The sequence below is a fragment of the Ochotona princeps genome, chromosome 24 (assembly GCF_030435755.1).
Source record: "Ochotona princeps isolate mOchPri1 chromosome 24, mOchPri1.hap1, whole genome shotgun sequence".
Classification (NCBI taxonomy): Eukaryota; Metazoa; Chordata; class Mammalia; order Lagomorpha; family Ochotonidae; genus Ochotona; species Ochotona princeps.
Window position 1 is genome coordinate 9028997 of NC_080855.1, and position 27610 is coordinate 9056606.

The following is a 27610-nucleotide window of genomic DNA, read 5'->3' on the forward strand; positions in this document are numbered from 1 at the left end:
GTCCCACTTATGGTCCAGCTCCCCGCCAATGTGACTGGGCAGTGTGGCCCAAGTGTTTAGATCCCTGCGCCCTGTGAGAGACTTGAATGGAGTTGTGCTCCACGCTCTCTCCCCCTCTGCCTTTGAGAGGGTTTGGTGTCTGGCTCCTGGCCAGCACTCGGGGGAGGGGAGGTGGGTGCGGTGGGGGCTAAGTGCCCTAGCAGCCAGGCAGAATACCCCAGGGCCACTTGTGGCCACAGTCACTGGGGCATCAGCAGGTAGTGCTGTTTCTGGGTTAGGAAACCCTGGATCCCCAAAAGCAAGTCCCAGCCATTGGCTCCCAGATGGCCATATGCCTGCTTCGTCCAGCTCGCCCCACCTGCCAGCCCCACGTGCCTGAGCCTACGGCCCAAACTTGCGGAGGCCAGGGTTTGGCTGCCCTGAAGCCCTCACTGCCGGCATGAGCAGTTGCTCATTGCCCTGGAGGGACATGGAGGACATGGCCAGCCTGCACAGGAAGCTTGGGACAGTCCCTGGGCTGCCTCTCCCAAGAGGCTTGATATGGCTGCCAGAGTGCCTCAGGCTGGGCCGCAGAGCCAAGCCCCCCAGGTGGCCAGCTGCGCTCGCCCCTCAACCCCATTTGTGGCCCCCTAGATGTGGCCACTGTGTGTGTCAGCCACTCCCTGCCCCCGCCACATGACCCTCGGACACCTGGGGCAGGGGGCAGCCTGGCCGTGACCTCTGCTGTCAGCACTCCTGGTCCTGCCCCCTCGCATGAGTCACTGTTGAGTCACAGAGAGCAGGAGGAGCTGCCCGGGCCAGCGCGGCGTCCAGGGAGCAAGCTCGGCTGCCTTCCGCCTGCCGCCTCCCTGGACGCTCTTCCCAGCAAGCAGCTCCGGCCCTGCCACTGCGCTTCCCTCCAGAGGCCCCTCCCTGCTTCCGGGTGGCAGAGCAACACTTGACTGCAGACTCCGTGAGGCCTTGAGCGGGCACCCAGGAAACCTTGGGCAGGAGAGGATGCCTGCTGGCCATGTGGGCATGTGGCTGTGGGTTGTGGTATCTGCCCAACTCCTCCGTGGTCGAAACAGCTTGACCGTGCAAGACCACTGGTGGGTGTCAGTCACCCACAGCTGCCCTAGTTCTGCAGGACAGCCCCAGGTCAGCACCAACGCGTGCCATTATCACCCCATGTCACAGGGTCAGTGGGTCAGTGTCCAGCCTGTTCCTCCGAGGGGAAGCCCCGAGCACGGTCATGGAAGACGGGACATTCTGGGCGACCAGGAGGGGCCAGGCAGTTGCAGGTGGGAAGAGGAGGCAGGCAGGTTGTTGGCTGCAGTGGAGCACCCCAGGAAGCGTGCTTGGGTCTGTGTTCTAGCCTGGCTTTTCACTCCTGGGAGGCAGCGGAAGTGCCAAGTGCTTGGCTGGCCCAGCGACCCGCCCGGAGCCCCAGGCTCCCGGTTTTGGTCTGGCCTGGTCCCAGCTGCTGTGGGTCTTAAAAGGGAGTGAACCAATAGATGGAAGAACTCTCTGTTTCTGTGCTCTTCAAAGAAATAAAGATAAATTATGTTTTGATAAAGATGACACAGCGATTGACTCCCCAGGATGGCAAGTGCTGAGCCTGGGAGGGGCCTGGGGCAGCTCCACTTCCACCCCCATCACCTGCAGCCTGCAAGGGGTTTTTCCCTTTTCCCCCAGCTTGTGCTGAGAGGATGCCACAAATACCTTTGTAGCCATTTCCTCCGCCGCTCTGTCTCTGTGACAGACGGAGAGCCTCCATCCACCGATCGCTGAGCAGGACAGCGAGGGCCGGGAGCCCAGAAGAGGATTCAGGCCTCCCATGAAGGGCGCTGTGACCCAAGCAATAGGCCATGGCCACCGCCTCCCGGGGCCAGGTACGCAGTTTGAGCACTGAGACAGGAAGCGGGCACGTGACTGCCAGGCCATGCCTCACGTGGGCTGTCCGCCCTGCCAGCTGCCACGCCCAGCTCTGTGCCCTCTGAACTCACACTCTGACCCCCGTCTCGGCCTCACCACCTGCCTTGGTCTCCACTGGGAGCCTCGTGTGGGAGACTGCCCCCGGTGCTGTCTGACCCTGGGTCTCCCCGGCCATAAGTGTGTCTGTTTTGAGCAGTCTGCATGTTAGATATAAACACGTTCACAGCAAGAGGGGCTGGAAGCCTCGGGGACCCCACTGTATCCCCACCTCATCCAGGAACTCAGTAGAGGCCCTCCCCCACCTCCCCAGTGCCTAAGCCTGGTCACTCACGTGTCTGGCTTGCAGTCAGGGACCTGCTGTTCACCAACTTGGCCCTGCCGGTGTCCATATGCTACAGGTGTTGCTTGGGTCTGCAGCCCCTCCCTCAAGCTGTAGCTCCCCCTGAGACCACACGGCCTGCTGGACCCCGCAGGGCACTTGGATTTCAGCAGGATCTTAGCCAGTGCACAGGGCAGTGGGGCCAGAAGCGCCCGTACTGTTTCCACCCCGAACCTCAGCCCTGGACTGGCGCTCAGCTCCGGCTGGGGCCTCGTGGGCCCTGAGCGTGCCAGCACCCCTGCCCCATGACTGCGCCATGTTGTGGTCCTGCTTCTGTGTGTGCGAACAGGGCCCAGGACTGGGATGGCAGGGCTATGGTGTGGTGGGTAGGGGGAGGCCCTGGCAGGCTGCGCGAGCCTAGTGTGGGGGGCCCTCACAGACATGGTGGGATACCTGCTGAATCACGCAGGAGTCCCTGGAACCAGGCCTGGGGCCCCTCACCAGGGCTCGGCAGGAACCTGGGGCTCCCTCAGGGCCCTTCTCCCTCAGGCTCCTCCTGGACTCCCCATCTTGTGCAGGCGACATCTCAGTGTGCAAGCCTGGCCCTCAGGTCCCCGGAAGGGGGACTCAGGAACACGGAGGGGCCTGACCCGAGGAGCTACTGCCCTCCTCTTCCCTCCCTTGGGCAGCTGGTCATGAGTCCTCAGCAAAGGCCTGGTGCCCAGTAGTGCCCACTTGTCAAGTGAGCAGAGGCTGCCAGCAGCATTAGTGTCCAGCAGCAGGGGCTGGGAAGCAGGAGGGCCCCTCACCAGGGCCACCTGCGTGGACATCTCCTGCCTCTAGGGGGAAGGGTCTGTCACAGACCCCTGCGGACTGAGAGGCAGGCCCAGGCAGGCCCGGATGGCCGGGTGATTCCATCTTCCCCTGTGGACAGGCTCCCCCCCTTTCCGTGCCACCTGAGCCCCCATGTGTCCTCCAACAGCCCAAACCCACAGTCTGGCCCGGCATGAGTCAGGCATGAGCCTGACAGCTGGGACCCTGGGCAGCAATTCACCCTGGGAAGCAGTTCAGCTGCTTCCGGGGTGCTGAGGGGCACGGGGCGCTGCCCTCACTCTGTGGCCGCAGCAGACACTGCAGGTGGAAGGGCTGGTTGGACAGGGACCCATGGCTGTTGGTCAGCTGCACCTGCCCCAGGTGGGTACTTACTGCTGGCTCGCAGCGGGTGATGGTCCAGGTGCCCCATTCCTGGAGGCCAGGTGAGATGAGGCATCCTGGTGGTGTGCTGTGAAGTCGGGCTGAGCCCCGCCCCCCAGGGACAGCAGGAAGGCCAAGAGGTCCCTGGGGGCCTGCCAGCCCACTGAACTACAGCCTACACCCCAGACTCAAGGCGTTCCTAAGCCTGGACTTCTAACCTTCCTTTCAACGCTGGGGGCTTCCTCTGGCCTGCATGGTGTCAAGGTCACAATCAATGTCCACTGTCTGGCCTGCAGAGACCAGGGCCCAGGGACACTCAGCCCCCATAACGGCCCGCTTCCTCCCAGCAGCTCCACCCCCTCCATGACCCACAGCCTGGGTGGCCTGGACTGCGCCACCCAGGAGACTGGTCTGACAGCATTCCACCTCCCGGGATAAAACCTGAGGCCCCTGCGGGAATCCTGCCACCCTGCCACCCTGCCACTGCCCCACCCATCACAGCTGGCACAGCCGGCACAGCCCTCAGGTCCGGGCCCTGGACATTGCCGCCTGGTGGGTCTGCAGTCCCTTCCAGCCATGGTGGTTTCTAGAACTTTCGGAGCCCTGGATGGGGGCTGTCTCAGGATCTTAGCCTCCCTCCTTCTCCTGGCGTTTCGGGGTGAGTCTGGGGAACCTCTACCCCTCCCCCTCCTCACCCAGAGGAGGGGGACCTGGAGTCAGCCCCTCCCCGCAGCTCCAGCACTGAACTGTCTATCGCTATAGCCGTGACAGTGACAGGCAGGCAGGGGAGCGCTCAGTGCCCACTGGGTGCCAGCGCCCAGCCGTCCTTGGGCCTCGTGACTGTCACCACACAGCTCCTCCCTTCCCTCCGTCTCCCCTCACCCCTGCTCCAGCAAGGGCAGCTTGGGTCACACGTCTGTTCTGGTGCCAGAGGTCACAGAGGAGGGTGCTGCCCAGCCCTGGGGGCGGGGAACCTCCACTGCCACCCTTACCCCCCAGGAGGGGCACAATGAGGGACTGCTGGACCTGGTTGGGAGGCAAGGGGACATGAGGCCTGGGTGCTCTGTGGCCCCGGTGACCCTGGCTCCAGGAGCAGGGGTGGGAGGCTACAGCGCTGTTGAGAGCACCCTCCTGGCCGATGGCCTGACTCTCCCCTCCCCGCCTGCCCCAGCTACCCTCCCTGCGGCCAGGATCCTTGGTGAGTGGGCATTGGCCCAGCTGCCTGGTGGGGGGCTACGGGTTGGGTCACCTGGGTGCAGATCAGGGAGGGAGGAAGGCAGGAGAGAGGGGTCAAGAGCCATGGGGGTGAGGTGGGTGGGCAGGGTGTCAGTCTGCAGGGGGACAGCACACCACTGCCCCGCCAGAGCCCCCCGCCTGCGGGCAGCCCCAGCAGCTGAGCCGGATCGTGGGCGGCCAGGACAGTGTGGACGCCGAGTGGCCGTGGATTGTGAGCATCCAGAAGAACAGCACCCACCACTGTGCCGGCTCCTTGCTCACCAGCCGCTGGGTGGTCACTGCCGCCCACTGCTTCAAGGGGTATGTGGGGTGCCTGGGCCCTGCCAGGTTCATGGCCCCCGTGGAGGCACTGACAGACCCCTTTCCTTCCAGCCACCTGAGCAAGCCGTTCCTGTTCTCCGTGCTGCTGGGGGCCTGGCAGCTGGGCAGGCCAGGCCCCCGGTCCCAGCAGGTGGGGGTGGCCTGGGTGCTGCCCCACCCAGTGTACACCTGGAAGGAGGGTGCCCGGGCCGACATCGCACTAGTGCGCCTTGAGCGGCCTGTGCTGTTCTCTGAACGAGTCCTGCCCATCTGCTTGCCAGACACCTCGGTCCACCTCCCCGCAGACACCGACTGCTGGATCGCAGGCTGGGGGAGCATCCAGGAAGGAGGTGGGACCCACCTGTGGCTGGGGGATGGGCACAGGCTCTAGGCCGTTCCACTGTGGCAGGTGGGAAGTCACATGAGCCTAGGGGACCGATATGGGGTCATTCTAAGGTGACAAGCCGGAAGTGAAACCTCCCTGTCTGGGGGCTCCTGTAGGGCCAATGTGGGTAGAGGTGATGGAGAAACAGCCGCTAGACGGCAAAGCAGGAACAGACACCCGGGTGGAGAAGGCTGTGGTTGCAGGCAGCGTCCCCAGGAGGCAACGCTGACGCCCCGTGGCCTCCAGGACAGAGGCCTGGAACACATCGGCACACGGGCCAGGCTGGAGTGCCAGCATCTCACATGATGCCTGCTGCTGGCGCATCCAACTCCCTGCTTGTATGTTGGGAAAGCAGCAGAGGCTGGCCCAAGTGCTTGGGCCTCTGTCTGACCCCACTGCTTGTTCCCAGTGCCCCTGCCCCACCCGCAGACCCTGCAGAAGCTCAGAGTACCTATCATCGACTCGGAAGTCTGCAGCCGCCTGTACTGGCGGGGTGCTGGGCAGGGCACCATCACCGAGGACATGCTGTGCGCAGGCTACCTGGAGGGGGAGCGGGATGCGTGTCTGGTGAGCAGCCTGTGCCCCGACATCACCCTCGGGGGCTCTTTCCCGAGCTCCCCAGTCCCTCAGGAGCCTACCTCGCCCAGCTGGGGCGTAAGGTGTAAGCCTGAAGGGCACAAGCGACTGAGCTGTGCACCCCTTTGGGGGCATTCATTCCCTTGGGAGGGGCCCCCACTGCCAGGTACCCAGGGCCTGCTCCAGCCTCCTGCTGGTGACCAAGTGTGTCCACTGCCTGATGTGGCTTCCTAACCCCTGCTCTCCCACAGGGCGACTCCGGGGGCCCCCTCATGTGCCAGGTGGAGAACGCCTGGGTGCTGGCCGGCATCATCAGCTGGGGAGAGGGCTGTGCGGAGCGCGACCGTCCAGGCGTCTATACCAGCCTCCTTGCACACCGCTCCTGGGTGGAGAGGATCGTGCCGGGCGCGCAGCTCCGCGGGCGCTCGGCCGGGCTGCGTGGGGCGCCAGGCCCGGGCTCCGTGGGCCGCTGAGCGGAGCCCTGCTGGAAACACTCCGTCTACCTCTGGGGGCGCCCACGAGCCGTTCGCGCAGTGTGGGGGAGGAGCCTCGCCGGCCCCGCCCCGCGCCAGGCCACGCCCCGCGCCAGGCCCCGCCCCGGCCCGGCAGGCCTTTGTGCAGATTGATGATTTTTACACTTATTTGTAACCCTGCCCCGTGGCTTATTTATTCCTCCAATTGCAATAAATTATTTATTTCCTCCAATCGCAATAAATTTTTTTTCATCTTTATGCCTTTTGGGTCCAGTTAGGGATCAAATCGGGGTTGGCCTGGCCAGTACAGCATGTCCACCCCGCCAGCACCGAGGAGTGAGGAGCTTCAGCCAGGCCGCCAGGGCACACTGCGTGTGTGCGTGGTCGGTATTGGGACACCGCTCTGAAATACTCGTTTGTATTGTTTTCGTCACCAGGTAGCTATCAGCTCACAGTCAACATGGTGGGTTCTTGCATGAAAAATAAACAAACAACCCGCGCCGGCCTGCTCATCCCGGAAGCGGCCTGGGAGCGACCGGTGACTCAGCTGTCTCCTGCAGCTGCTCGGCCTGGCCCAGTCCCTGCGGGGAGCCTCCCTGTGTGCCCCACTCCCCCACTCCCTGTCCTCCCCGCCCCGCCCCGCCTGCAGCCTGCTCCCCACTCTTTCCTCAGCACCCCACCTCCTATCCCTCCCAACCCATGAGCACCCCTTCTTCCCACTGGGCTCTCCTCCATCCTGGGGGCAGCCCAGTGCCTCCCATCCTCCTCCTTGTACCCCACCTTTCGCTCTTTGCCCTTCTCTTCCCCACCCACTCCTCCTGCTCCCTCCACGAGGCCATAGGTCAGCAACGCCCAGAAACCCCTGGGCACAGCAGTCACCCACAAGAGGCCAGTTGCACAGTGGGGATGGTCTTGGGTGGCCCTGAGCTGGTGGGGGCGTGCGAAGGGCTCTGTGCCCTCCATGTGACCAAGGGACAGACCAGGCGGTGGCAAGCACAGCGGTGGCCCCCACCTCCCTGGCCCACACTGGGGTGGGGGGCACATCACAAGCAGCTGCAGCTGTCCTCGGGAGCTGTCCCCCACACAGCCTCGTGGGTTCCCCTATCCCCAGGTACTGCCTGTCACAGGCTGGTGGCCGTGCTCCCTGCTAGCAGCCTGGCCCAGGCTGGGAAGGATGCCTCCCTTTTTTTGGTCCCCTGGACCACCTGTATCCTGGGCTGCAGATGGAGAGGTCCCACATGTGGGCCTGTCCGACAGCATCCCCAGCCCAGCCTACCCTTGGAGCAAACTTGACTCAGTTACTGCTCCCCCCCTTGGCTAGCTCTCCTGGCCTGGGGGCAGGGTGGGGACCCGGAGCCTGGATGACAGCTGCTGGCTGCAAGGTCGGCTCCAGCCCACTGCTCTGCCACATCACTAACCCTTCAGGGGACTTTCCCTCCTAGGCTCCTCTCTCAGGGCACACCTGGACTCCGGAAAAACACACATGTGCACACAGGACTGCCCTGGGAGGTGGGCGCTGCGCTGGCCAAGGCAAGGCCTGTTCCGGCTCCTCTGCCTTGGAGACTGGAAGAGCGCAATGCCTGTTGCTCAGCATCCGCGGAGTTAGCCAACAGGGTAGGTGGTTTCCGGGGAAAGCTCTGTGTGTGTGTGTCTTCTGATAAAAGGACCAGTCAGCCAGCGTCACCCTGGGGTGGGAAGAGAGTAAGTAACAGGGAGGTGACTGTGCCAGCAACGCCTCCTTCCAGGCAAGCCTGACACCAGCTGGCTCCCGAGAGGGGACAAAAGGAATCCCATGAGCAGCCCTGTGAGAACTTTACATAAACAATTGTTAACTGGGTCTGAGGTTGAAAACTGGTCCAAGAGGGTTTTTAACCACCTGCAGGGAAAAGCTACCCACCCTAGGCCTGGAGGCCACAGGTGAGTGGGCCCAGTCCTCAAGCCCTCTGTAGGATAGAAGCTAGGTACCCAAAGACAAGGTCTGGCCTAGATAGCTCTGGGCAGTGGTGGAGGTGTGGGGGGGACGACCCAGAATTTTGGAGGACACTCCCCAAATTTTTGCAAGGATGGAGCTGGGTCAGCCTGAAACGAGCAGCTTCTTCTAGGACACTCGCGTGAGGGCAGGGGCACAAGCTTTCCCAGGCCACTAATAGGGAGCTGGATGGGAAGTAGAGCAGCCAGGACTTGAACTGGCAACCGTGTGGGATGCTGGTACAACTCGCTGTGCCACAGCACTGACCAGAAGCTGGTTTCTCTCTCTTTTTTTTAAAGATTTATTCATTTTATTACAGCCAGATATACAGAGAGGAGGAGAGACAGAGAGGAAGATCTTCCGTCCGATGTTTCACTCCCCAGGTGACCCGCAACGGGCCGCTGCTGCGCCGATCCGAAGCCGAGGACCTGGAACCTCTTCCGGGTCTCCCAAGCGGGTGCAGGGTCCCAATGCATTGGGCCGTCCTCTCCTTTCCCAGGCCACAAGCAGGGAGCTGGATCGGAAGTGGAGCTGCCGGGATTAGAACCGGAGCCCAAATGGGATCCCGGGGCTTTCAAGGCGAGGACTTTAGCCGCTAGGCCACGCCGCCGGGCCCATAGCAGCTGGTTTCTTAACTTGGCACGTGAGCTGGGGCAGGTCCAGTTTGTTCTATTAGGGTCCTAGTCAAACTTCAACCTGGATTCAGGGGCTGCCCAGCCTGGGCGCCGGGGGCAGGACGTGCAGGGCAGAGACGCCCTGAAAAACCGCACACCAGCCGACCGGAACCCACTGGACGCGCCCCCATGGTCTGCCGGAAGACCACCCAGAGCTCAGTGGGAAACACCGCAAACAGGGCGGGGGCAGCGTGACTTGTCCGCGCCGTGAGGAAGGCACAGCGGGCTGCCGGGCCCAGTGCTCCCTTGGCTGTGAGGGGTGAGTGGGCAGCAGCCCGACGCCTGCGCGGGCTCTCTGGGGTCCGTGGGTTTCAGTGTCTGCCCCTGGTGACCCCCAGACACCCCACAGCCCCGGAGCGCCCCGTGCCAGGGCCGCCTGGCTCCGCAGTGTCCAGGGGCCCACAGCACGGACTGCCCTGAGGTAAGGACCTGCCCGGTCACGCAGTAAGCAGGTGCTGGGTGAGGATCCGGCCTGCAGCGGGGGCGCCGGCTGCCGCAGCACGGCCCTCCACAGGGGTGTGCAGGGCGCAGGCCATGGCCACGACCGGTGTGGCAGGCGCAAGGCCCCCCTTGTAAGCCTGTGGGTGCTGTCAGGGGGCCCGGGGCTGGGGACTCCTTGGCCATAGGGTCTGAGTGCTGCCCATTTCTCGCCGTTGTTGGAAAGTCTCAGACATGTCACCATGTGCGATGTGTAGGATGTGTGTCATGAGTGGGAGTGTTGACCTTGAAAATGCAATTTAAAAAAAAGATTATTTATTTGTTTGAAAGCAGGACAGCCAGTCAGGACTGGGCCAGATCCAGGCCAGAAGCCTGCGGCGCCCCCCGCCCGGTCTCCCACAGGGGACAGGAACCAGCCCGGAGCGCGGCCCTGCGGCTGCCCGGCCGTCCTGCTGGGGCGCTGCGCTGACCGGCCTCCAGGCCCCGGCGGCGGGCGCCCCCGCGTGGCCAGCCTGGCCCTCTGCTGCCATCCCGTCCTTCCCGCTTCCTGGAAGCCCTCTTGGCTCCACCCTGGCCAATGCCTCTCTGCGCAAATGTGTCCTCACCCCACTCCACCATCTTGACTCTCTTCTTGTTTCTTGTTTCTGTCAGGTTGCCCCAAACAAGTTTTCTTTCTTTTTTAAAAATATTTATTTATTAAAGATTTGGTTTTATTGGAAAGTCAGATATACAGAAAGAAGAGACAGAGAGGAAGATCTTCCTTCCAATGATTCACTCCCCAAGTAGCCACAATGGCCAGAACTGCACCAGTCTGAAGCCAAGAGCCAGGAACCTCTTCTGGGTCTCCCATGCCGGTGCAGGATCCCAAGGCTTTGGGACATTCTCCACTGCTTTCCCAGGCCACAAGCAGGGAGCTGGATGAACAGCCGGGGTACGAACTGGCACCCACATGGGATCCCAGCACTGCAAGGTGAGGATTAGCCTCCCATGCCACTGTGCCAGCCCCCAGAGAGGTTTTCTTTCTGGACTCCTCTGTTTGTCCTCAAAAAGATTACTTCATGAAGCCAACTTCAAGGACTGGATGTCCTGACTTATCAACCTTAAACTCTGTATTTCTGTTTTTAAAATATTTATTTTTGTATTGTAAAGACAGTTATATATAGAGAGGGTTGGGGAGTGACAGGGACAAGAGAGAGATCTTCCTCCCACTGGTTCACTCCACAGATGGCCTGGATGGCTGGAGCCGGCCAAGCTTGAGCCAGGAGCCAGGAACTTCTGCGTCTCCCACAGGGGTGCAAGGGCCCAAGTACTTGGGCCGTCGTCTGCGGCATTCCCGTGAGCATTAGCAGGGAGCTGGACTGCAAGTGGAGCATTCAGGACTTGAACTAGTGCTGATGTGCAACGCAGCTGCGCTGCACACGGGTCCTGAATTCTTTGTTTCTGAAATGCATCTTACTATCCTGCAGGTAGACCGTCAGAGCCTGGCAGGGTGTGCTCCGGGCAAGGGGCCTCAGTTGGGGCTTTCTGCAGCACATATGAGGGGGCTCAGAAAGTAAAACAAGTGCATATTGTGAAAAAGGAGTGTATGAATTTCATTTTCTCGTATCAAAAGATATCTTTTGATTGCATTTCCAAAGACCTTTTTTCTGCTAAGTAGGGAAGCTCTCCAGCAGTTCCTCATACGGTTTGTGTAAGAGTCATCAGTCCCGGGGGAAGGAAGACTTGTGTCCACACAGACTCAGCCACCTTGTTCAGAGCAGCCTGAGACAGACTGCCCACGTGTCCATCACCTGGAAGACACACAATGAGGTGTCTGCAGTCAGCATGCTGCCTCAACGGGCTCGTCCTCTGCCCTGCAGCATGGCATCCCATGTGGGCACCAGTTCGTGTCCCAGCTACTCCCCACCCAGCTCTTTGTGTATACCCTAGAAGTGGGGCAGCAGAGGATGGCCCCAATCCTTAGGACCCTGCACACATGAGGTATTCCTAGAAGAAGTTCTAGGCTCCTGGATTCACACCATCTCACCTCCGGCCATTGTGGTCATTTGGAGAATGAACCAGTGGATGGAAGATCTCTCTGTCTCTCCTCTCTGTAACTCTGCCTTTCCAATACAAACAAACAAGTAAGCAAAGTGAGGTGTCAATAGAAGCCTGAGCTTCTTAGCCAACACTGGGGGAGGGCCCTGGCCTTCCGGCTGAGGTGGAGTCAGCTGCTTACACCGAGAGGCCTGACCCAGCCTTGGAGGAGCCCGACGCTCTCAGTCAAGCCGAGTTACCAGGCCCCCCTTCTCCCCATGAACAGCTCAGGCGGTCAGGGCCCCAGCTTGCCCTGACCCAGTGGGATGGGGAGCAACCCTGAGGCACTCCACAGTGGGCTTCTCAGGCCCCAGGAATGCTGAGCAGGGCCCTGGCCAAGGACACAGCCCCCTGCCGGGGGAGGCAGCTGCAGGCTTCTGGCTCCTGGCCCCTGTGAGGAGGCCTTAGTGACTGCTGCTCTTGTCCCCAGCCCACAGGGAACACGCCCACTCACTGGGAGCTGTTGCACTGCTTGAGAGAGCAGCCACATGCTGGCCTCAGTGAGGCCCCTGGGCCCCAGCCAACACTTCCCTTTCCCTTGGCCGTCTGTCCGGCAGGGGAAGGAAGGAGTTGAAATGGCAGTGAAAGCCACCGTGAGCTTCCCAGCATCCAGCTCGGCTGAGTGGGAACCACCTTTGTCTGCCTCTTCCCGCTGCCCTTGCCCAGGCCAGCTGCTATTTGCCGAGGGCTTAGGTGGCCGTTCCGGCTCAGCTACTCCTTCCTGTGCTCGAGGGAGATTCTCCCAGGCCACCCTCCTCCCATGGCCTAGGAGTGCCAGCCTCAGGGTTGTGAGGCCTGGGGAGCATGGCCTCTGGGTGCCCTGGTGAGAACCTGCCAGGCACAGAGTCCGCCCACCAGTGGGAGAGGCATGGGCATGGCGTAGGGTACACTCCCCAAGGGTTCGCAGCCGCTCCTTTGCAAGGCCGCTGTGCCCAGCCTCTGCCCATGTCGGTGCTTCAGTTTTGGACCGGTGCCATCCTGTGGGTGACCATCTGCCTCCTTGCTCGATGCCCATGCTGGTGGTCACGGAGCACGACAGTATGCTGAGGCCTGTTTGTCCAGGGTCTGTGGACAGGAACGCAAACAGTGTCTCTGGACAGGAGGGCTTCCGGAGTGCTGCCAGAGCTCCCGCCAAGGCCCCACTCAAGGTGGATGTGGCCAGGCAAGGCCTGGGTATAAGTGGGCAGGCTGAGAGCCTCAGAGGCTTGGCACAGGTGAGCAGGAGTTGGGGACAGAGCTGGAGGAGCGCGTGCTGATCCATGGGACGGGGCTGCGGCTGGGGGAGCGTGTGCTGATCCGTGGGATGGGGTTGGGGCTGGGGGAGTGTGTGCTGATCCGTGGGACGGGGCTGGGGCTGGGGGAGCGCGTGCTGATCCGTGAGACGGGGCTGGGGCTGGGGGAGCGCATGCTGATCCGTGGGATGGGGTTGGGGGAGCGTGTGCTGATCCGTGGGACGGGGCTGCGGCTGGGGGAGCGCGTGCTGATCCGTGGGATGGGGCTGTGGAAGTGCCTGCTGGTCCATTTGTAGCCTTAATCAAGGGTAGAGAGGGCTTCTCATTGAGCAGTATACTTTCCAGGGCTATCTCAGACTTTGGGGAGTGCCAGCGTCAAGTGACAGTGCAGGGTCCCTTGATTAAAATTGGCAGAGAATTTCCTAAGAGTGACATCAGAGGGTGGCCCTGGGCTCTGGTCCCTCCAGGGCGGTGGTACAAGCTGCCCACATGTGAGACCAGCCTGGCCCCTTCTCCCGATGTGCTTGAGACCTATGGGAAAGAAAGTGTCCCTCCCCCAGCCTCACTGTCTCTCACCACCCCGCCAGACCCCTGCCCACCTCGTGCGCCCACTGCCTAAGGCCTGGCCCCAGCCCCTCGAGCCATGCAGCGACTCCTGACCCTGCTTCTCCTCCTGGTTCTGCATGCTGTGCCCAGGGTAGGTTCCCAGGCCCCAGGGGCTTCCCCCAGAGGGGCTGGAGGTGAGAGCTCACCCAGCTTCCTGTGTCCTGCTCTGCTGCCCCCCAGAGATGCAGGGCCCTGGCGGCGGCTCCTACTTCTACTTCCGGGGAGAAGAGCAGGGGGAGCTTCGGGGCATCCGGGTCTTCGTGGGGCTTCTGGGCCTCATCAAGGGGTGAGTGGCATTCTGGCCTGCACTGTAGCTGCCCTGGGGCCCCGGAGGGCATGCTGTCCTCACATGCCTGTGTGCTCCAGCTCCCCGGCAGGCCCTGGACAGGCCACCAAGGTCTGAAATGCTGGGAGTGCAGGCCCTGGGGAGGTGGCGCTCAGTGGGCAGACACCTGCTCAGGTGAGCAAGGCTGCGAGGGCTGCCACCTGCTGTCTTCCTGGGTCCCAGCTCTGCCCCTCCAGCAGGCCGTGCCCCTCCAGCAGGCCGTGCCCCTCCACAGCAGCCCACCTGTGCTCAGTGTTGCCTCACCCAGCAAATCAAGACACAGTACACCTGGCTGGTTTCAGAGAAACAAGGAATCCTTTCTAAGCAAAAATTTATTTATTTAAAAAGGCCGAATGGCAAAGAAAGAGGAGAGACAGAGAAGATGTCTTTCCTCGCTCGCTCACTCCCACGGCTGCAGCGGCTGGGGCAGAGCCAGGTTGAAGCCTCGAGACTGGAACTCCCTCTGGGTCTCCCGTGTGAGTGGCAGAACCCAGGTACTGCTCTCCCAGGAGCATGAGTTGGGCGACCAGTGCTGATCCAGGATCACCGGTTAGTGTGACAGTGACATGGGGCTGCACCTCTGCCCTAAATGTTCATTTGCAGCTCAGCAGTACCGGAACAGAGGCCCTGCAACACGATCGCCATTTATCTGAAGTTCAAATTAAACTAAACCCCGGGGCTTTTCTGCTGACTGTACTTGTAAGGCTTCTGAGAAGGCCAGAGCAGGGCCACGACACTGATTAGGACTAGCTAGGACCTCAGCCCCCAGAGCGCCTCCCAGGACCACACCACAGCGCAACCTGACTTGCCGGTCAGCTTGGGTCAGGGTCCGTCTGTGGTTCACTGGGCTCTCAGAACTCAGTGCGGCTGCTGTGGCTTCCCTCTGGGTGCACAGGGGAGGGGGGCTCCAGAGTGGGAAACAGCCACCTTGGGCGCCAGTGTTCTGGGGGACGAGGAGGCTGAGCCCTGCAGAGGCCGGGCTCGAGTACTTCCCGGGGCCGGGCAGGCAGCCGAGGCGGCCGCTGACCCCGCTCTTTTCCCAGCGTGCAGCTGCAATTCGGAGGCCACTGGAGCGCGCGCTACGGAGCGCCTGGCGGCCACGCGCACGAATTCCTGCTGCAGGCGGGCGAGCGAGTGACCGCGGTGGAGGGCAGCGCGCGCGCCTGCATCCGCTACCTGCGATGGACAACCAGCAGGGGGCGGCAGGCTGCCTTTGGGAGCCCGGGCGGCCAGCTCTTCAGCTCCCAGGCTCCCATCCCGGGGCAGCAACTGCTGACTACCAACGGCCAGCACCGGCTCTTATGCCTCTCGGGAATCGGCTTTAAGTGGGGCTTCGTCCAGGAGGCTCCCACCTCGGCGTCCACCGTAGCGTCCACTCTGTCACCCACCACTGCTCCCAGGCCAGAGATCTCCCCAGTGTCCACCCTGCTGCCCACCACAGCCCCAAGCTCAGCGCCCACCCTGACGTCCACCCTGCCATCCACTGCGTCCCCGACCCCTGCGTCCACCCTGCCATCCATGGTGGCCCTCAGCCCAGCGCCCATCCCTGTGCCCACTCTGGCATTCATGGTGGACCCCGGCCCAGAGCCCATCCCTGCGCCCACCCTGCCATCCATGGTGGACCCCAGCTCAGCGCCCATCCCTGCGCCCACCCTGCCATTCGCTGTAGCTCCCAACCCAGTGTCTCCTGTGGTACCCCCTTGTCAGTCATCCCACCCCATCTTCCAGCTTTGTGCCCACCCCTCTGTTTACTCAGAGGACATGCAACCCAGGCCCAGGGTGTGCCCTGAGCCCCTGCTGCAGGAGCCCTGCCCTCTGGCCCTTGGACTTGCTCCAGCAGACCTGGACAAGCAGATGCCTTGGGCAAGAGGCTCTGATCCCCATGCTGAATAAAGCATTTGCCCCCGAGTGAGCCCGCCTGGTCCTTGTCAGCCCTGGGCTGGGGTGGAGCTGCCCCACCTCTAGAAGGAGCTGGGCTGTGTGTTCTGCACCCTCCCACCGAGCACCCACCAGAGTACTATACCTAGGATTCTGGGGACTCCTTTGCTAGCCTTGAGCCCTGGGACCTCTCGTCCCCCTAGCTGGCACCTGGCCTGCCTCTCCTCCATCCTGCCTTGCATAGGATGGACCCTTGGGGCCATCAGAGCTGTCACTTGTCCGCCTGCCCTGTGGGATCCCTGATGGTCCCTTATGCTGCCAGTCTGCACTCCCAAGTGCCAGCCCAACCATGCCAGGCACAGGGACTCATGAAGGGGAGGATCAAACCACACAGCCAGCAGGGCTTTTTTTCCAGACTTTTCAAAACTTTTTCATGAACACCTGTGCTAAACACTAACGCATCCAATGGCAAGTGTGATGACAAGCCCAACTCCGAAGTGATGAGTCTCCAGCCTCTGCCCTGAGATCACAGGTGCTGCAGGTGTGTGAGGTCACCAGCGGAGAGCGAGCTGGGGGTTTCCAGTACAGAATAACAAAAACAGATGGCTTCCCCCAACCCCACTCATGGCATTGTTGGGATTTTGTCTGCAGACCTTAGGGTGAAGGGGCTGTAATCAGTTTTGAAAAATAAGCTAAGGGGCTGGTGTTATAGCAAAGTCGGTAAAGCTGCGGCCTGTGAAGCCACCCTCCTGTGAGGACACCTGTTCAAGTCCCGGCTGCTCCATTTCCAATCTAGCTCCTTCTTAAATTGCCTGGGAAAGCCACAGAGGATGGCCACGTGCCTGGGCCCCGGTACTCAATGTGGGAAACGCAGATGAAGTATTTGACTTAAGCCTGCTTCAGTCCTGGACATTGTGACCATTTGGGGAGTTAACCAGTGGATGGAAATCCTCTGCCTCTCCAATTCTGCCTTTTATATAAATAAATACATCTGAAAAGTAACCTAGGCTGAACTAAAACCAGAGAGGAGCAAGGTGCAGAGTGCACACCAGGCAGAAGGAAGAGGGGTGGCTGTGTGGTCGCCACCTCCCCTGGGGCTCGGGGCCACCTCAGTGTGAACCCAGCGCTGCCACTCGCCACCGGCATGGCCTGGGATAAGCCCCTGGCACTCAGTCTCCTCATTTTGTTCCATCCTCGGACTTGCAAGAGCTGTTCTGAACCGCCTCTGGCTCTCACCCTGGCCCATGTTGACCCCTTGGCCACCACCTCCTCCAGAAAGGCTTCCCTGAAGCACACCCCTGCCCTAGATCTCACTTCTAACTGAGCGTGTGCCCGCCAGTGTTACACTGCTACCATCTGCATCTGTCCCCTCAGGGCAGCCGGCCCTGGGGAGCCCCGGCCAGATGAGGAGACATCCGGGAGGGAGCCTGACCCCTGGGGTCTCCTGCAGGCCCTGTGTCCTCATCATTCACTCCGCCCCGTCTCAGCTCTGTCCCCCGAATCCCACCCACACCAAAGGACCATGCCTGCACCTGCTGTTCCTGCAGAAGCTTTATTGCCCGGTGGGATTGGAGTCAGCCCCCGACCCAGTTACCCCCAAACTTGCCCCTGGCAACTGGGCAGCTGCATTCATTGAAGGGTGTTGTTACAAGTTGGGGCAGGGAGCGATTCTGGGGGCAGCATGCCCCACTTAAAGCCGATATTCTTGAAACCATTGAGAGCCAAAAACCCAAAGAAGCCCTGGAGCACCTCCCCATCCTCTCTGGCGAAGGCAGAGAAGGGCTTGCCCACCGACTTGCCGAACTGCACACAGTGGTTGTGGTTGGTACACACATTCAGCATCCAGAGCTTGAGCAGGTGCTTGCCGTGGACGGCCGTGATGTGTTCTCCAGAACTCAGGTGGAACTCCTGCATGTTCTGCCCCAGCGACCCATACGTGGCATCCCAGACACACCCAATCTTCACCTGGATGCTGGGGGACAGGCCTTGGGCTGGGGTGGGAACCCCTTGTCTGTGCCCTGTGGCCCAGTCGCAAGACGATTTTGCCCTGCTGGACGCCTAGCCTCTCCAGACTGTTTCTTCTGGAACGTGGGTGTGGCTACTGGGGTGGTGGGAGGGGCAGGGCCAGGTTGCCCGGACCTTCCGCAGGTGCCAGCGTGCTGCTGTGTTCCAGAGCCCACTGTCCCTAGCCAAGTTCACCTTGCTGCAGCTGAATCACTAGCAACAGAGCAGGTCACAGGCCTGAGAGAGGGGGAGCTCGGCCCCCGCTCCCAGTGGGCTCACAACCCGCCCAGCTGGGCCTGGTTCCGCACCTCCTCACCTGGGCCCGCCCCAGGGCCTCCCCTCCACCCCTCCACGGCTTGCCCCAGCACTCTGTGCTCTGCCCCCTTTCCAGCTGTCCCCAGCGCGAGCCCTGAGCTGGGACAGCCCCATCCGAGGGCCACAGCCCCGGTTTCTGTTCCTGGTGATCCCTGTTCAGTCAGCAGTCCACTCTGCCCCTCAGCTCCTTTGCTTTTTGTCTCTGACTGGATGTGGAGGTGGCAGTGTGTGGGGGGAGTGCTTCCCCACAGCCCCTTGAGTACCCCAAAGGCACTGAGCCATTTTGGAGAAGGAGCTAAGTTGGTGTTGGAAGGCAGTGAGAAGTTCCCCCACCCTCTAGCCTCCCAGAAGGCACAGTGGGGCTTTAAGGGGGTGTTAGCAGGAGAGGCAGGGCTGTAGGCTGGGTGAGTAGGAGTTGGGGGTTGAGGGGTAGTGACCCCAGGGCCACTCACCTCTGAATTTGGCCCAGAAGATTCGTCGTGATTCGAATCCCCCTGACCTCATTTTCGTAGTCATCGAAGGTACTGAAAAACTCGCCTGCTTCGTGTCCGTACAGGACTACAAGGGCAGAACCAGAGACCGCCCAGTCACATGGAGCGGGCACTGTGGGCAACTGTGTGGGGAGCTGGCCCCCGGGCATCCTACATGATACAGCGCCCACCAGAGGGATGGCCCCACTCACCCTTGGCCCGAGAGACAGGGCTCCCCAGGAGTGCAAGGGCCAGCAGCAGGTACAGCAGCATGGTGTCCAGGGCCCAGCCCGAGGCTCTGGGGAGGAGCAGTCAGGTGGGTGACCCAGCAAGCAGCTGGCCATCCCGCCTCACCCCTGTGCCGGGCCGTACCTGGCTGGCAGTCTGTCCTGAGGAGTCATGCTGGGACAGCCTCCGTCTGCCCCTTTATACCTGCTCAGGCTCCTGGCCCTCATCCAGAAGGAAGGAACGAGGGCCACCAAGGCACCAGGAAGGAGCTGGGGGTGCTTCCTGGGGGAGTCCCCAAGCCATCCTGAAGGAGGCTCCCGGACACACCATGTTTGCTATCTTGGCCGTGCTGCCTACGGGACCAGACAGGGCTGGTGACAGGCACGACACTGTCACCTCTGGGCCGTCTCGTCAGCACCTGGGCTGACCTTAACTCCAGAGGCCTTCCTGAGCCCAGCAGAATGGTCCAGAGCCCGCAGAAGCTCCATGGGGGCCCGCTCAGCCTGGCAGAGCTGGCCTCAGGACCACGCTAGACTGCTGCCGGCAGCCTGTCCAGAGCAAGGCCTTCCCTGTCCAGCCCAGAGAGCAGCTACATAGTCCTTTGCCTGCCCCATGCCTGTCACTCACAGCGTGCCTGACAGCAGGAGAGGCTGCAGAAACCCGGACTCTGGCCCTCAGACAGGGATGTCCCGGCTCAAGCCTGACCCCGTGTGCTGGCTCTAGGAGCGGTGCTAAGGAGCTTCCAGGTTGTGGATGGAAAGAAGCAGAGAAGCCGCAGAGCCGCAGGAGCTGGCCTGAGTGCCTGGAGGCAGGCAGCAACAAGGCGCCACGCCAGGCGCTGGTCTACGGAGTCTGCTGCATGACCGTCAGCCCATTTCCTGCTGCACCTCCTCACCCCTGTGTGCAGGAGGCTGGATCAGCTTCAAGCCGACATTGAGCACTGCTCTGAGAAGGGTTCTGGAGGCATTTCACCTGGCGCTGTGAGAGGACCTGCAGCCAGCCCACTGCACAGCATAGGGGTGGGGCCTGAGGGGTGGCATGAGGTAGCGATGGGACAGAAGAGATGGGGACGCCTGGGGGGTCGAAGGTGACAGGACCCCAAGGCTGCTCACAGGACCCCTGGCCTCAAGAGTGGTTACAGGGCCACAAACTCAATCCAAGTCCCTGCTCCCTTGGCACTCGGGGCTGCTCTGTCACTGTCCCTTGCCCCCAGCTGCCTCCGTCCCTTAGGGCCACAGGGCTACTGGCAGAGTCCCGCCAGACTCCCCAGGGCTGGTGGCCAGGTGGGAGAGGTGCTTCTCTGGAAAGCACAGAGGCTAGAAAAGACAGACATGGGCCCGGTGCAGTGGCCTAGCAGCTAAAGTCCTCACCTTGAATGTGCCAGGATCCCATATGGGCGCCGGTTCTAATCCTGGCAGCTCCACTTCCCATCCAGCTCCCTGCTTGTGGCCTGGGAAAGCAGTCGAGAACAGCCCAAAGCCTTGGGTTCCTGCACCTGTGTGGGAGACCTGGAGGAAGTTCCTGGCTCCTGGCTTCGGATCGGCACAGCACCGGCTGTTGCAGTCACTTGGAGAGTGAATCATCAGACAGAAGATCTTTCTGTCTATCTCTCCTCCCCTCTGTATATCTGACTTGTCAATAAAAATAAATAAATCTTTAAAAAAAAAGATATGACAGACACATCTGTCGGAAGGTAGTGGGAAGCCCTCATGGCAGCCCTGTTGTAGGCATGGTGGGGTCTGTACATGAGCAGGAGTTGTGGGAGCGGCCTCGCATGTGCACATCACTGGCCTCACTGGGTAGCTGGAAGCAAGAGTGCTCACCACCTCTTAACATCGGTGGGAAGAATTCGTTTTGTGTGGCACATTCCATGAAATCTGCATGCTGCTGTGCCCCCCAAAAAGTGCCACTGACCCACAGCCACACTGATCCACGTACGTGTCCCTGTAGCGGCCCCCGCTCAAACCTGATGTAGCCAGGTGCCCCTGGCCTCACCCCGCAGCAAACACGGCACTGTCCATGGTGCTGGCGGAAGGTTCTGGTGGCAGGGAGGGCCTTCAGAGGTGCTTCCAGAGGCCGTGGGCCAGGCCTGGCTGGCACAGGCTTGGGTGCCCCCGTCGGCTGTCCTCCCAGCTCTCCTCCCCTTCCTGACCCACCTCCCCAGGGGCACAAGAGGAAGCTCCTTCCCGGAGGTGGAACCTGAGTCCTTGGCCCAACCCAGCAGCCACACAAAGGGGACTTGTGTTCCCATCCCTGCCCAGCCTGAGGGCCCTGTCCTGGGCATCTTTCTAACTCCAGGCTGGCAAAGTTCAGGGCCCATGAGGAGGAAAGTCTATTTGGGCTGGGACTCCAGGAAACAGCATCACCAGCCTGGCCAGGGGAGGCACACACAAGGTGCGTGTTCACAGGGCACATGTGTGTGCTGCCAGTGCCCCCACGCATGCTGGCTAGCCACTTCAACACACAGGAGCACCCACACACTGGGCACAGCTGCTTGGCACCTGCTGCACACCTGGGGCAGTCCTGTATGCTGGCCCCAATCCATGGCCCAGGAAGCTCAATACAGGCCCTTTGTCCTTTGGGAACCCGCCTCCCCAGAGCCGACCGCAGCCCTTGCTCCCTGCCCCAGGTGCCAGAGCCCTGCCTCTGCCAGGACGCTGAACAATACTGCCCTTTCCTCCCAGCTGAGGGGCCTGACATGGTTGCCAGGGTGTTGGGCTCTGGGTCTCCTTGCCCTTCGGATGGGAGGCTCAGGGAGCCTTCATATTAGCAGAAGCACTAGGCCATCCCCTTGCCCCACTCACTCATAGCCCCCAGCCTCACTCAGAGGCAGTTCTGCGACAGAGCCCCAGGCAGGAATTAGCTCAGCAGTCCCCATCCAGTAAGAGCTGCTTCTCTGTTTCCCCAGAAATACTCACCGCTGTCCTGGGAAAATGAGTGTCTCTGGGGTGGGTGCTGTGCTGTGGGTTAAGCCAGCACCGCTTGAGCACCGTTTGGGTCCCAGCTCCCTGCTGCAGCCCTGGCAATGCAGCAGCAGACGGCACAGTGCTGGGGCCCTGGCCGCCCGTGTGGGCACCAGGAGGGGCCCCCTGGCTTTGGCTGGACTCAGCCCCAGTCTTTGCAGCCATGTGGGAAAATAGAAATTCTCTCTCTCTACAAGTCAGCCCTGAAACCAAATACATAAAATAGAAAAGAAAAACGGGGCATTCAGCTCCACATCTTGCCTAACCTTTTGTGTAATTAAAACTTCCTTTAGTGCAAGTGTTAAAAATAAATGTCAACCAGAAAAAAAAAATTGTTTTGGTTGTTGTTAGAACAGCTCATCAGTATAAAATTCTGCTCTGTTGTTGAACAGTTGAACAGCATTATATTGTTTCACACATACATCAAACAGGCCAGTAACAATAACGATAATTAAACAGCAACTTCATAGGCAAAACAAGACAGGGAAACCGTTTTGTCTTTGGCCCTTTTAACCACCGCAGTCAGCTGCGGAGGGAGCGGCTAAGCGCAGGCGCCAAGCAGAGCCTTCTCAGGGAAGGCAAGCCCGAGCGCGCGTGCGCGTGGCCTGCAGGCGGCGCCCACCGGGCGTGGAGGCCCGAGAGGTCACAGGTCACGGCGGCCCTTCGAATTTGAATTTTATTATTATGTTTTTAATTTAATCTTGCCCTTTTTGCCTCCTCATAACCTGCTGCTGCCTTCCTCTTCAGCTGCCGGCTGGCCTGTAGCTGCTGCAGGGGTGGCCGCCGGCTCCCCTCCTCCACCTCCCCCCACCTCATCGCGCTTCTCCTCTCGGCCCTGGATGCTGGTCCCCGGGCCGGTGTCCACGGTGTCCACGGCAAACACCGCGGACTTCGGAGCAGCGAGGTTGGCGGCCGCGGCGGTGAGTGGGGCCCGGGGCTCCCGTGCCTGTGTCCGGTGGCTCCGTGCGTTCCCGCCGCTGAGTCTCACCAGCCACCCCGACCCGGTGGCCGTGAGCCACAGGCGGCCATTGTCAGGGGCCTGGCGGCGCCCAGCAAGGCCCATTCCCCGTGAAGGAGCAGCCTCCCTAGGGTCCCGTGTGAGAGTGCCCGGTTTAAGTGCTGGCTCCAAACCCTGGTCCACTTGTGCAAGGCAGCAGGTGGTGGCTCCAGCCAGGGTCCCGGCCCTCCTGCGGGCAGTCCTGGGCGGAGTTCTGGCTCGGGCCCGCCCAGACCCTACTGTTGCAGGCGTTTGGGGAGTGGACCAGCAGGTGGGAGTGGGCGCTTTCTGCCTGTCTCTGTCTCCCGTGGAAGCATGAATAAAGAAGTAATTTTCAAAGGCCAACATGGCCAACATGGGGTGTAGCTGTGGAGACACAGGCTTTCTGGAGGCGGCCACCTGCTATGGGCCACTCTCTTGGCCTCCCTAGCCCCACAGGGCTGTGCCATCCCTTCCAGACCCCAGCCCTACTGGGTGCAGTGGAACTAGGAAAAGCATAGCTCTTGAACCTCCTTTCTTCTGTTTTTTGTTTTATGAACTTCAAAAAGTATTTGAAAGGCAGAGAGAGAGAGAGAGAGGGACAGTCCTTCCATAAATGCCCGCAACAGCCAGGAACCCGGAACTCTACCCTGGCCTTCTGTGCTGGCACAGAGACTCGTGGACTTGGGCCACCTTCCAGTGCCCTCCAGTGCCTGGGCAGGGAGCTGGGTCAGGAGGGGGCAGCCAGGACTCAAAGCAGGTCCTCCGTTGCGGGCGCCATCCTAATTTGACTCACTGCCGCAGCAGGCCACAAACTGGCATGGCTGCCCTGGCTCAGCTCAGCATGCTTGCATGTTGGCAGCTAAAAGTTTGCTCCTTATGGATTTGAGCGCTCTTGTAGACGCACAGGGTTTCTGCTTTGTAATTTATCATTGTGCTGATCTGTGGAGAACTGCGCCTGTGCTAGCTCGGGTCAGTGCGTGGTGAGTGGTCTCCAGGCGTGAATGTTGTCAGGTGCCCCCCACCCCACACTGCTGTCCCCCCAAATCCCTACGCCCTGTGAAATGAAGGGTGTCCCGGTGCATGGGGCGCACCAGCCAGCTCATGCAGGCATCAGTCGAGGAGGCTTGCAGGGTTCCCAGCCAACATGTGGTATTCTCTGTTTTGGTTTTGTGTTTGAATGGTGTGAGGTCACATCGTGTCCTGTGGTTCACCGTCCTGTGGCTCGCCGTCCTGTGGTTCACCGTCCTGTGGTTGGGCCGTCCTGTGGCTCGCCGTCCTGTGGTTGGGCCGTCCTGTGGTTGGGCCGTCCTGTGGTTCGCCGTCCTGTGGTTGGGCCGTCCTGTGGTTGGGCCGTCCTGTGGTTGGGTCGTCCTGTGGTTCGCCGTCCTGTGGTTCGCCGTCCTGTGGTTCGCCATCCTGTGGTTGGGCCATCCTGTGGTTGGGCCGTCCTGTGGTTCACCGTCCTGTGGTTCGCTGTCCTGTGGTTCGCTGTCCTGTGGTTCACTGTCCTGTGGTTCACTGTCCTGTGGTTGGGCCGTCCTGTGGTTCGCCGTCCTGTGGTTGGGCCGTCCTGTGGCTCGCCGTCCTGTGGTTCGCCGTCCTGTGGTTGGGCCGTCCTGTGGTTCGCCGTCCTGTGGTTGGGCCAGTTCCTGAACTTGTTGCCATGACGCTGTGCTTCCTTGGAGAGGTGAGCGTGTGGCTGAACTGGCTCTGAATTCGGTTGCTGTTAGCACATGGCTGCCTAGGAGTTCCTTCCATAATGTAGGCGGTCATTTTATTCTATGGAGTGTCTTTTATTAGACAAAATTTTACATTTGTTGTGAAGTCCAATTTTTTGCGGCCGTGCTCTCTGGTGTCAGAGTCACGAGTGGGTGTTGGGCTCAGCAGGAGGCTTGCAGTCACACAAGGAGCCCGGATGCACAGCTCGGCTCCGGGTGCTGCTTCCTGCTGAGCAGCAAGCGATGATTCAGGTGACTGGGTTCCTGTGACCCACGTGAGAGACTGTGATTGAGTTGCCAGCTCCTGACCTCTACACAGCCCAGCCCTGGCATTCTGAGTGTTTGTTAAGGGAGTTAGCTGGTGGGTGAAGCTCTTTCCCTTGTCTCCTCTCTCTGCCTTTCAAGTCAGTCAATACATTTTAAAGAAAAATCATTGTGGGGCCAGCATAGCTCAACTGGCTAATACTCTGCCTGCAATTACCAGCATCCCATATGGGCACCGGTTCTAATCTCGGCAGCTTCACTTCCCATCCAGCTCCCTGCTTGTGGCCTGGGAAAGCAGTGGAAGACGGCCCAAAGCGCTGGGACCCTGCACCCGCGTGGGAGACCTGAAAGAGGCTCCTGGCTCCTGGTTTTGAACTGGATCGGCCCCGGCCGTTGTGAACCTTCAGAGTGTGAATGAGCAGATGGAAGATCTTTCTCTCCGTCTCTCCTTCTCCCTGTAAACCTTCCTTTTAAATAAAAACAATTTTTTAAATCCTTAGTATAAAAAAATCACTGCTAAGCTATCATTGTGAAGTTTTGTCATGTATTCTAACAGTTTTATATTTTTAGGTCTTACATTTATGTCTGAACCATTTTAAATTTTATTTGAGAGGAAGCAAGTGTGGGAGCAAGCATCCCACCCCTGATTCATTCTCTAAATGACCACGCTGGACAACGCTGCGCCAGGCCAAAGCAGGAACTGGGAACTCCACCCAGGTCTCCCATGGGAGTGGAGGGACCCACTCCCACTTGAGCCACCACCTGCTGCCTCCAGGGTGCATGTTACTAGGAAGCTGGAATCCAAGTGGAGCTGGGTCCTAAAGCCAGACCCTTTCTGTAAGATCTGGGCATCCCAAACCGGCATCTTAAGACCAGACCAGATGTCTATCCACTCTGATCTATTTTGAGTTAAAGTTTGTGCATGGTGATTGGTGTGCTCCAGTTTCATTATTTCACATGTATATTTCCACTGTCCTCAGCACCACTGGTTGAAAACACTCTCCTTCCCACCGCAGGGCCTTGGTCCATGGGGATGTGTTTTGTTCTGTCAGACTGCCAATGCCACACTGTGTGAGTAGTGACTGTGGCTTTTTAGTAAGTTTTGAAACCAGGAATTATCGGTCCTCCAGGTTTTCTTATTTCAAGATGGTTTTGGATATTCAGGTGCCCCTGAAGACCCCAAACGAAGTTCAAGACAGTGTTTTTCACTCTTGGTGTTTGGTAGGGAAGGCATGGAATCCAGACCCTGTGAACAGTACTGGTACTGTGAGCATAGCATGTCTTCTCGTGTCGTAATTTCACTCAGCAGCAAATTGTGCTTACCCTGTCCAAGTCTTTCTTGTCCTTGGTGAGTAATTCTGAGTCACCTGTTATGCTGTTATCAGTGGAGCTGTGGCAGGACTCCTCACTGTCATTCACAGAATCCCAGCAATCTTGGCATGCAGACTGCTGGGCGGGATACAGGCATCAGTCCTAACAGATTTTTTAATTAATTGTTTTGTAAAGATGTATTTATTTACTTGAAAGAGTTAGAAACAGAGACAGAGCTCTTCCATATGCTGGTTCACTCCTCAGATGGCCACACATCCAGTGTTGGGCTAAAGCTGCAAGCCAGGAGCTTCATCAGGGTGTCCCACATGGGTAGAGGGACTCAAATCTTAGGGAACCACCCGCTGTTTCTCCTGGGCACATTAGCAGGGAGTTGGGTTAGAAGTGGAGCAGCCAGGACTCTAACTACTGCCCTCATGGGATGCTGGTGGCATAGGTGGCAGCTTTCCCAGCTCTGCTCCGTCATTGTATCCTGGGTGTTCACAGGGGGACCGGTGCCTGCCTGCCCAGGTGCCCCTGACTTCTTTCATAGCAGACATAGGACTTGTAGCTGGCGCCTGCCCAATCCCCAGCGCCGACCTCCAGCTGCCTGAAACTCTGCAAAGGGACCACAGTTAACTGCAAACCCTCACAGGAGGAAAAGGGGAACAAAATTAATTCCATAGGGAGGAGTCCAAACGCAGCCCCTGCACACTGGCGCTTGTCTGAACGCACAGCTCTGTGTGCAGGAGGGGCTGGCCTGTGGCACTGCACGTTAAGGTGACCCCTGCTACAGGCATCCTCCTATGAGCCCCGGTGTGAGCTTCAGCCACTCCACTTCCAGGGCAGCACCCCACCAGGGACCTGGAGAAGCCGCAGAAGGAGGCTCGAGCATGTGGCTCTCTGTCGCCCACACGGGAGACCCAGATGGAACCTCAGCTTCCGGTTGTGGCCTGGCATGGCTCAGGCATTTATGGCCATTGCGGACACCCTGGTGGTTGGGAGATTTGTGTCTCTCCTCTCTCTGTGACTTCAATTTAAATGAGTAAATAAATAAATATCTATTTTTAAAAAGCAAATAAGACTCTGTCCAGTCCTAATTCTGGAAGCCAGAAGTCTGGAGCTGGGTCAGAGCTGTGCCCCTTGACCCCAGAAATCCCCTAACCGGCTCCGCCCCGCCCGCTGCAACTGCTGCTGGCTCCTGGGGTTCCCCAACTAAAACTGTTGATGGCACCCACAGCAACTGGGCACTACCTGAGTGACAGGTCATGCAGGGAAAGAAGACAGGGTTGGGGTTCCAGAGAGAGCTGCCCCCTCCCTAGTGTCCTGCCCTCGCTGAGCCAAGGCTTAGGCCCAGCAGGATGGAGTGACATCCGCATCGGTGACTCCTGGTTCCTGCAAACACACTTGCCCTTCTCCCTTTCCTGCCTTGGTTTCCCCTTCCTCCTGGCAGCCCAGCCCTGACCTCCCCGACCCCAGAGCCCTGGAGCCATTGCTGTGCTCCCAGCATTTGTCTTGCTGCCCACATGCCCTGCAGAGGCTCCTGCTGTTTGTAACCAAAGCCTGGGGCATCAGACTGGAGGCTTGGGAGCGCGGGTGGTGTCTTGGGCTGGACTGCACAGGGCTGACTGAGGGATGTGCACATGAAACCACTGGCTCAGCAGTGACAGCTGGGCCTCAACCACAGGTTTATTAGCAGATGAGACACGGAGAATGAGAGGCCAGTCCACAGCCCCCAGCCCTGGGGTGCCTACCCCACAGGACAG

The 27610-nt window shown here is 60.1% G+C and overlaps 3 protein-coding genes across 3 annotated transcripts; 2 read left to right on the forward strand and 1 right to left on the reverse strand.

The window, feature by feature from the left end:
• The first annotated feature begins 3442 nt into the window (after positions 1-3442).
• On the forward strand, positions 3443-6501 carry PRSS22 (serine protease 22). Its single transcript, XM_058680355.1, has 6 exons — positions 3443-4085; positions 4599-4625; positions 4792-4963; positions 5036-5313; positions 5758-5915; positions 6176-6501. Exons 1-6 carry the CDS (start codon positions 4004-4006, stop codon positions 6395-6397), a joined length of 939 nt encoding a protein of 312 aa, XP_058536338.1. The 5' UTR covers positions 3443-4003; the 3' UTR covers positions 6398-6501.
• Positions 6502-13419: 6918 nt separating this feature from the next.
• On the forward strand, positions 13420-17002 carry LOC131483279 (uncharacterized). The gene is made up of 3 exons (XM_058681076.1): positions 13420-13678; positions 14761-15409; positions 16970-17002. The coding sequence occupies exons 1-3, from the start codon at positions 13575-13577 to the stop codon at positions 17000-17002; spliced, it is 786 nt and encodes a 261-aa protein (XP_058537059.1). The 5' UTR covers positions 13420-13574.
• A 145-nt stretch (positions 17003-17147) lies between these two features.
• Positions 17148-19048, reverse strand: ZG16B (zymogen granule protein 16B). Its single transcript, XM_058680973.1, has 3 exons — positions 18597-19048; positions 18367-18472; positions 17148-17567 (listed from the first exon to the last, which is right to left on the reverse strand). Exons 1-3 carry the CDS (start codon positions 18655-18657, stop codon positions 17225-17227), a joined length of 510 nt encoding a protein of 169 aa, XP_058536956.1. The 5' UTR covers positions 18658-19048; the 3' UTR covers positions 17148-17224.
• Positions 19049-27610: the final 8562 nt, after the last annotated feature.

Coding starts and splice junctions, on each gene's coding strand:
- PRSS22 (XM_058680355.1), top strand. CDS start 4,004: ATGGTGGTTTCTAGAACTTTCGGAGCCCTGGATGGGGGCTGTCTCAGG. Junction 4,086..4,598: donor CCTTCTCCTGGCGTTTCGGG/GTGAGTCTGGGG, acceptor CGCCTGCCCCAG/CTACCCTCCCTGCGGCCAGG. Junction 4,626..4,791: donor CCCTGCGGCCAGGATCCTTG/GTGAGTGGGCAT, acceptor CTGCCCCGCCAG/AGCCCCCCGCCTGCGGGCAG.
- LOC131483279 (XM_058681076.1), top strand. CDS start 13,575: ATGCAGGGCCCTGGCGGCGGCTCCTACTTCTACTTCCGGGGAGAAGAG. Junction 13,679..14,760: donor CTTCTGGGCCTCATCAAGGG/GTGAGTGGCATT, acceptor CTCTTTTCCCAG/CGTGCAGCTGCAATTCGGAG. Junction 15,410..16,969: donor CCAACCCAGTGTCTCCTGTG/GTACCCCCTTGT, acceptor CTGTCCCCTCAG/GGCAGCCGGCCCTGGGGAGC.
- ZG16B (XM_058680973.1), bottom strand. CDS start 18,657: ATGCTGCTGTACCTGCTGCTGGCCCTTGCACTCCTGGGGAGCCCTGTC. Junction 18,473..18,596: donor CCCTGTCTCTCGGGCCAAGG/GTGAGTGGGGCC, acceptor CTGCCCTTGTAG/TCCTGTACGGACACGAAGCA. Junction 17,568..18,366: donor CTTCTGGGCCAAATTCAGAG/GTGAGTGGCCCT, acceptor CCTGTCCCCCAG/CATCCAGGTGAAGATTGGGT.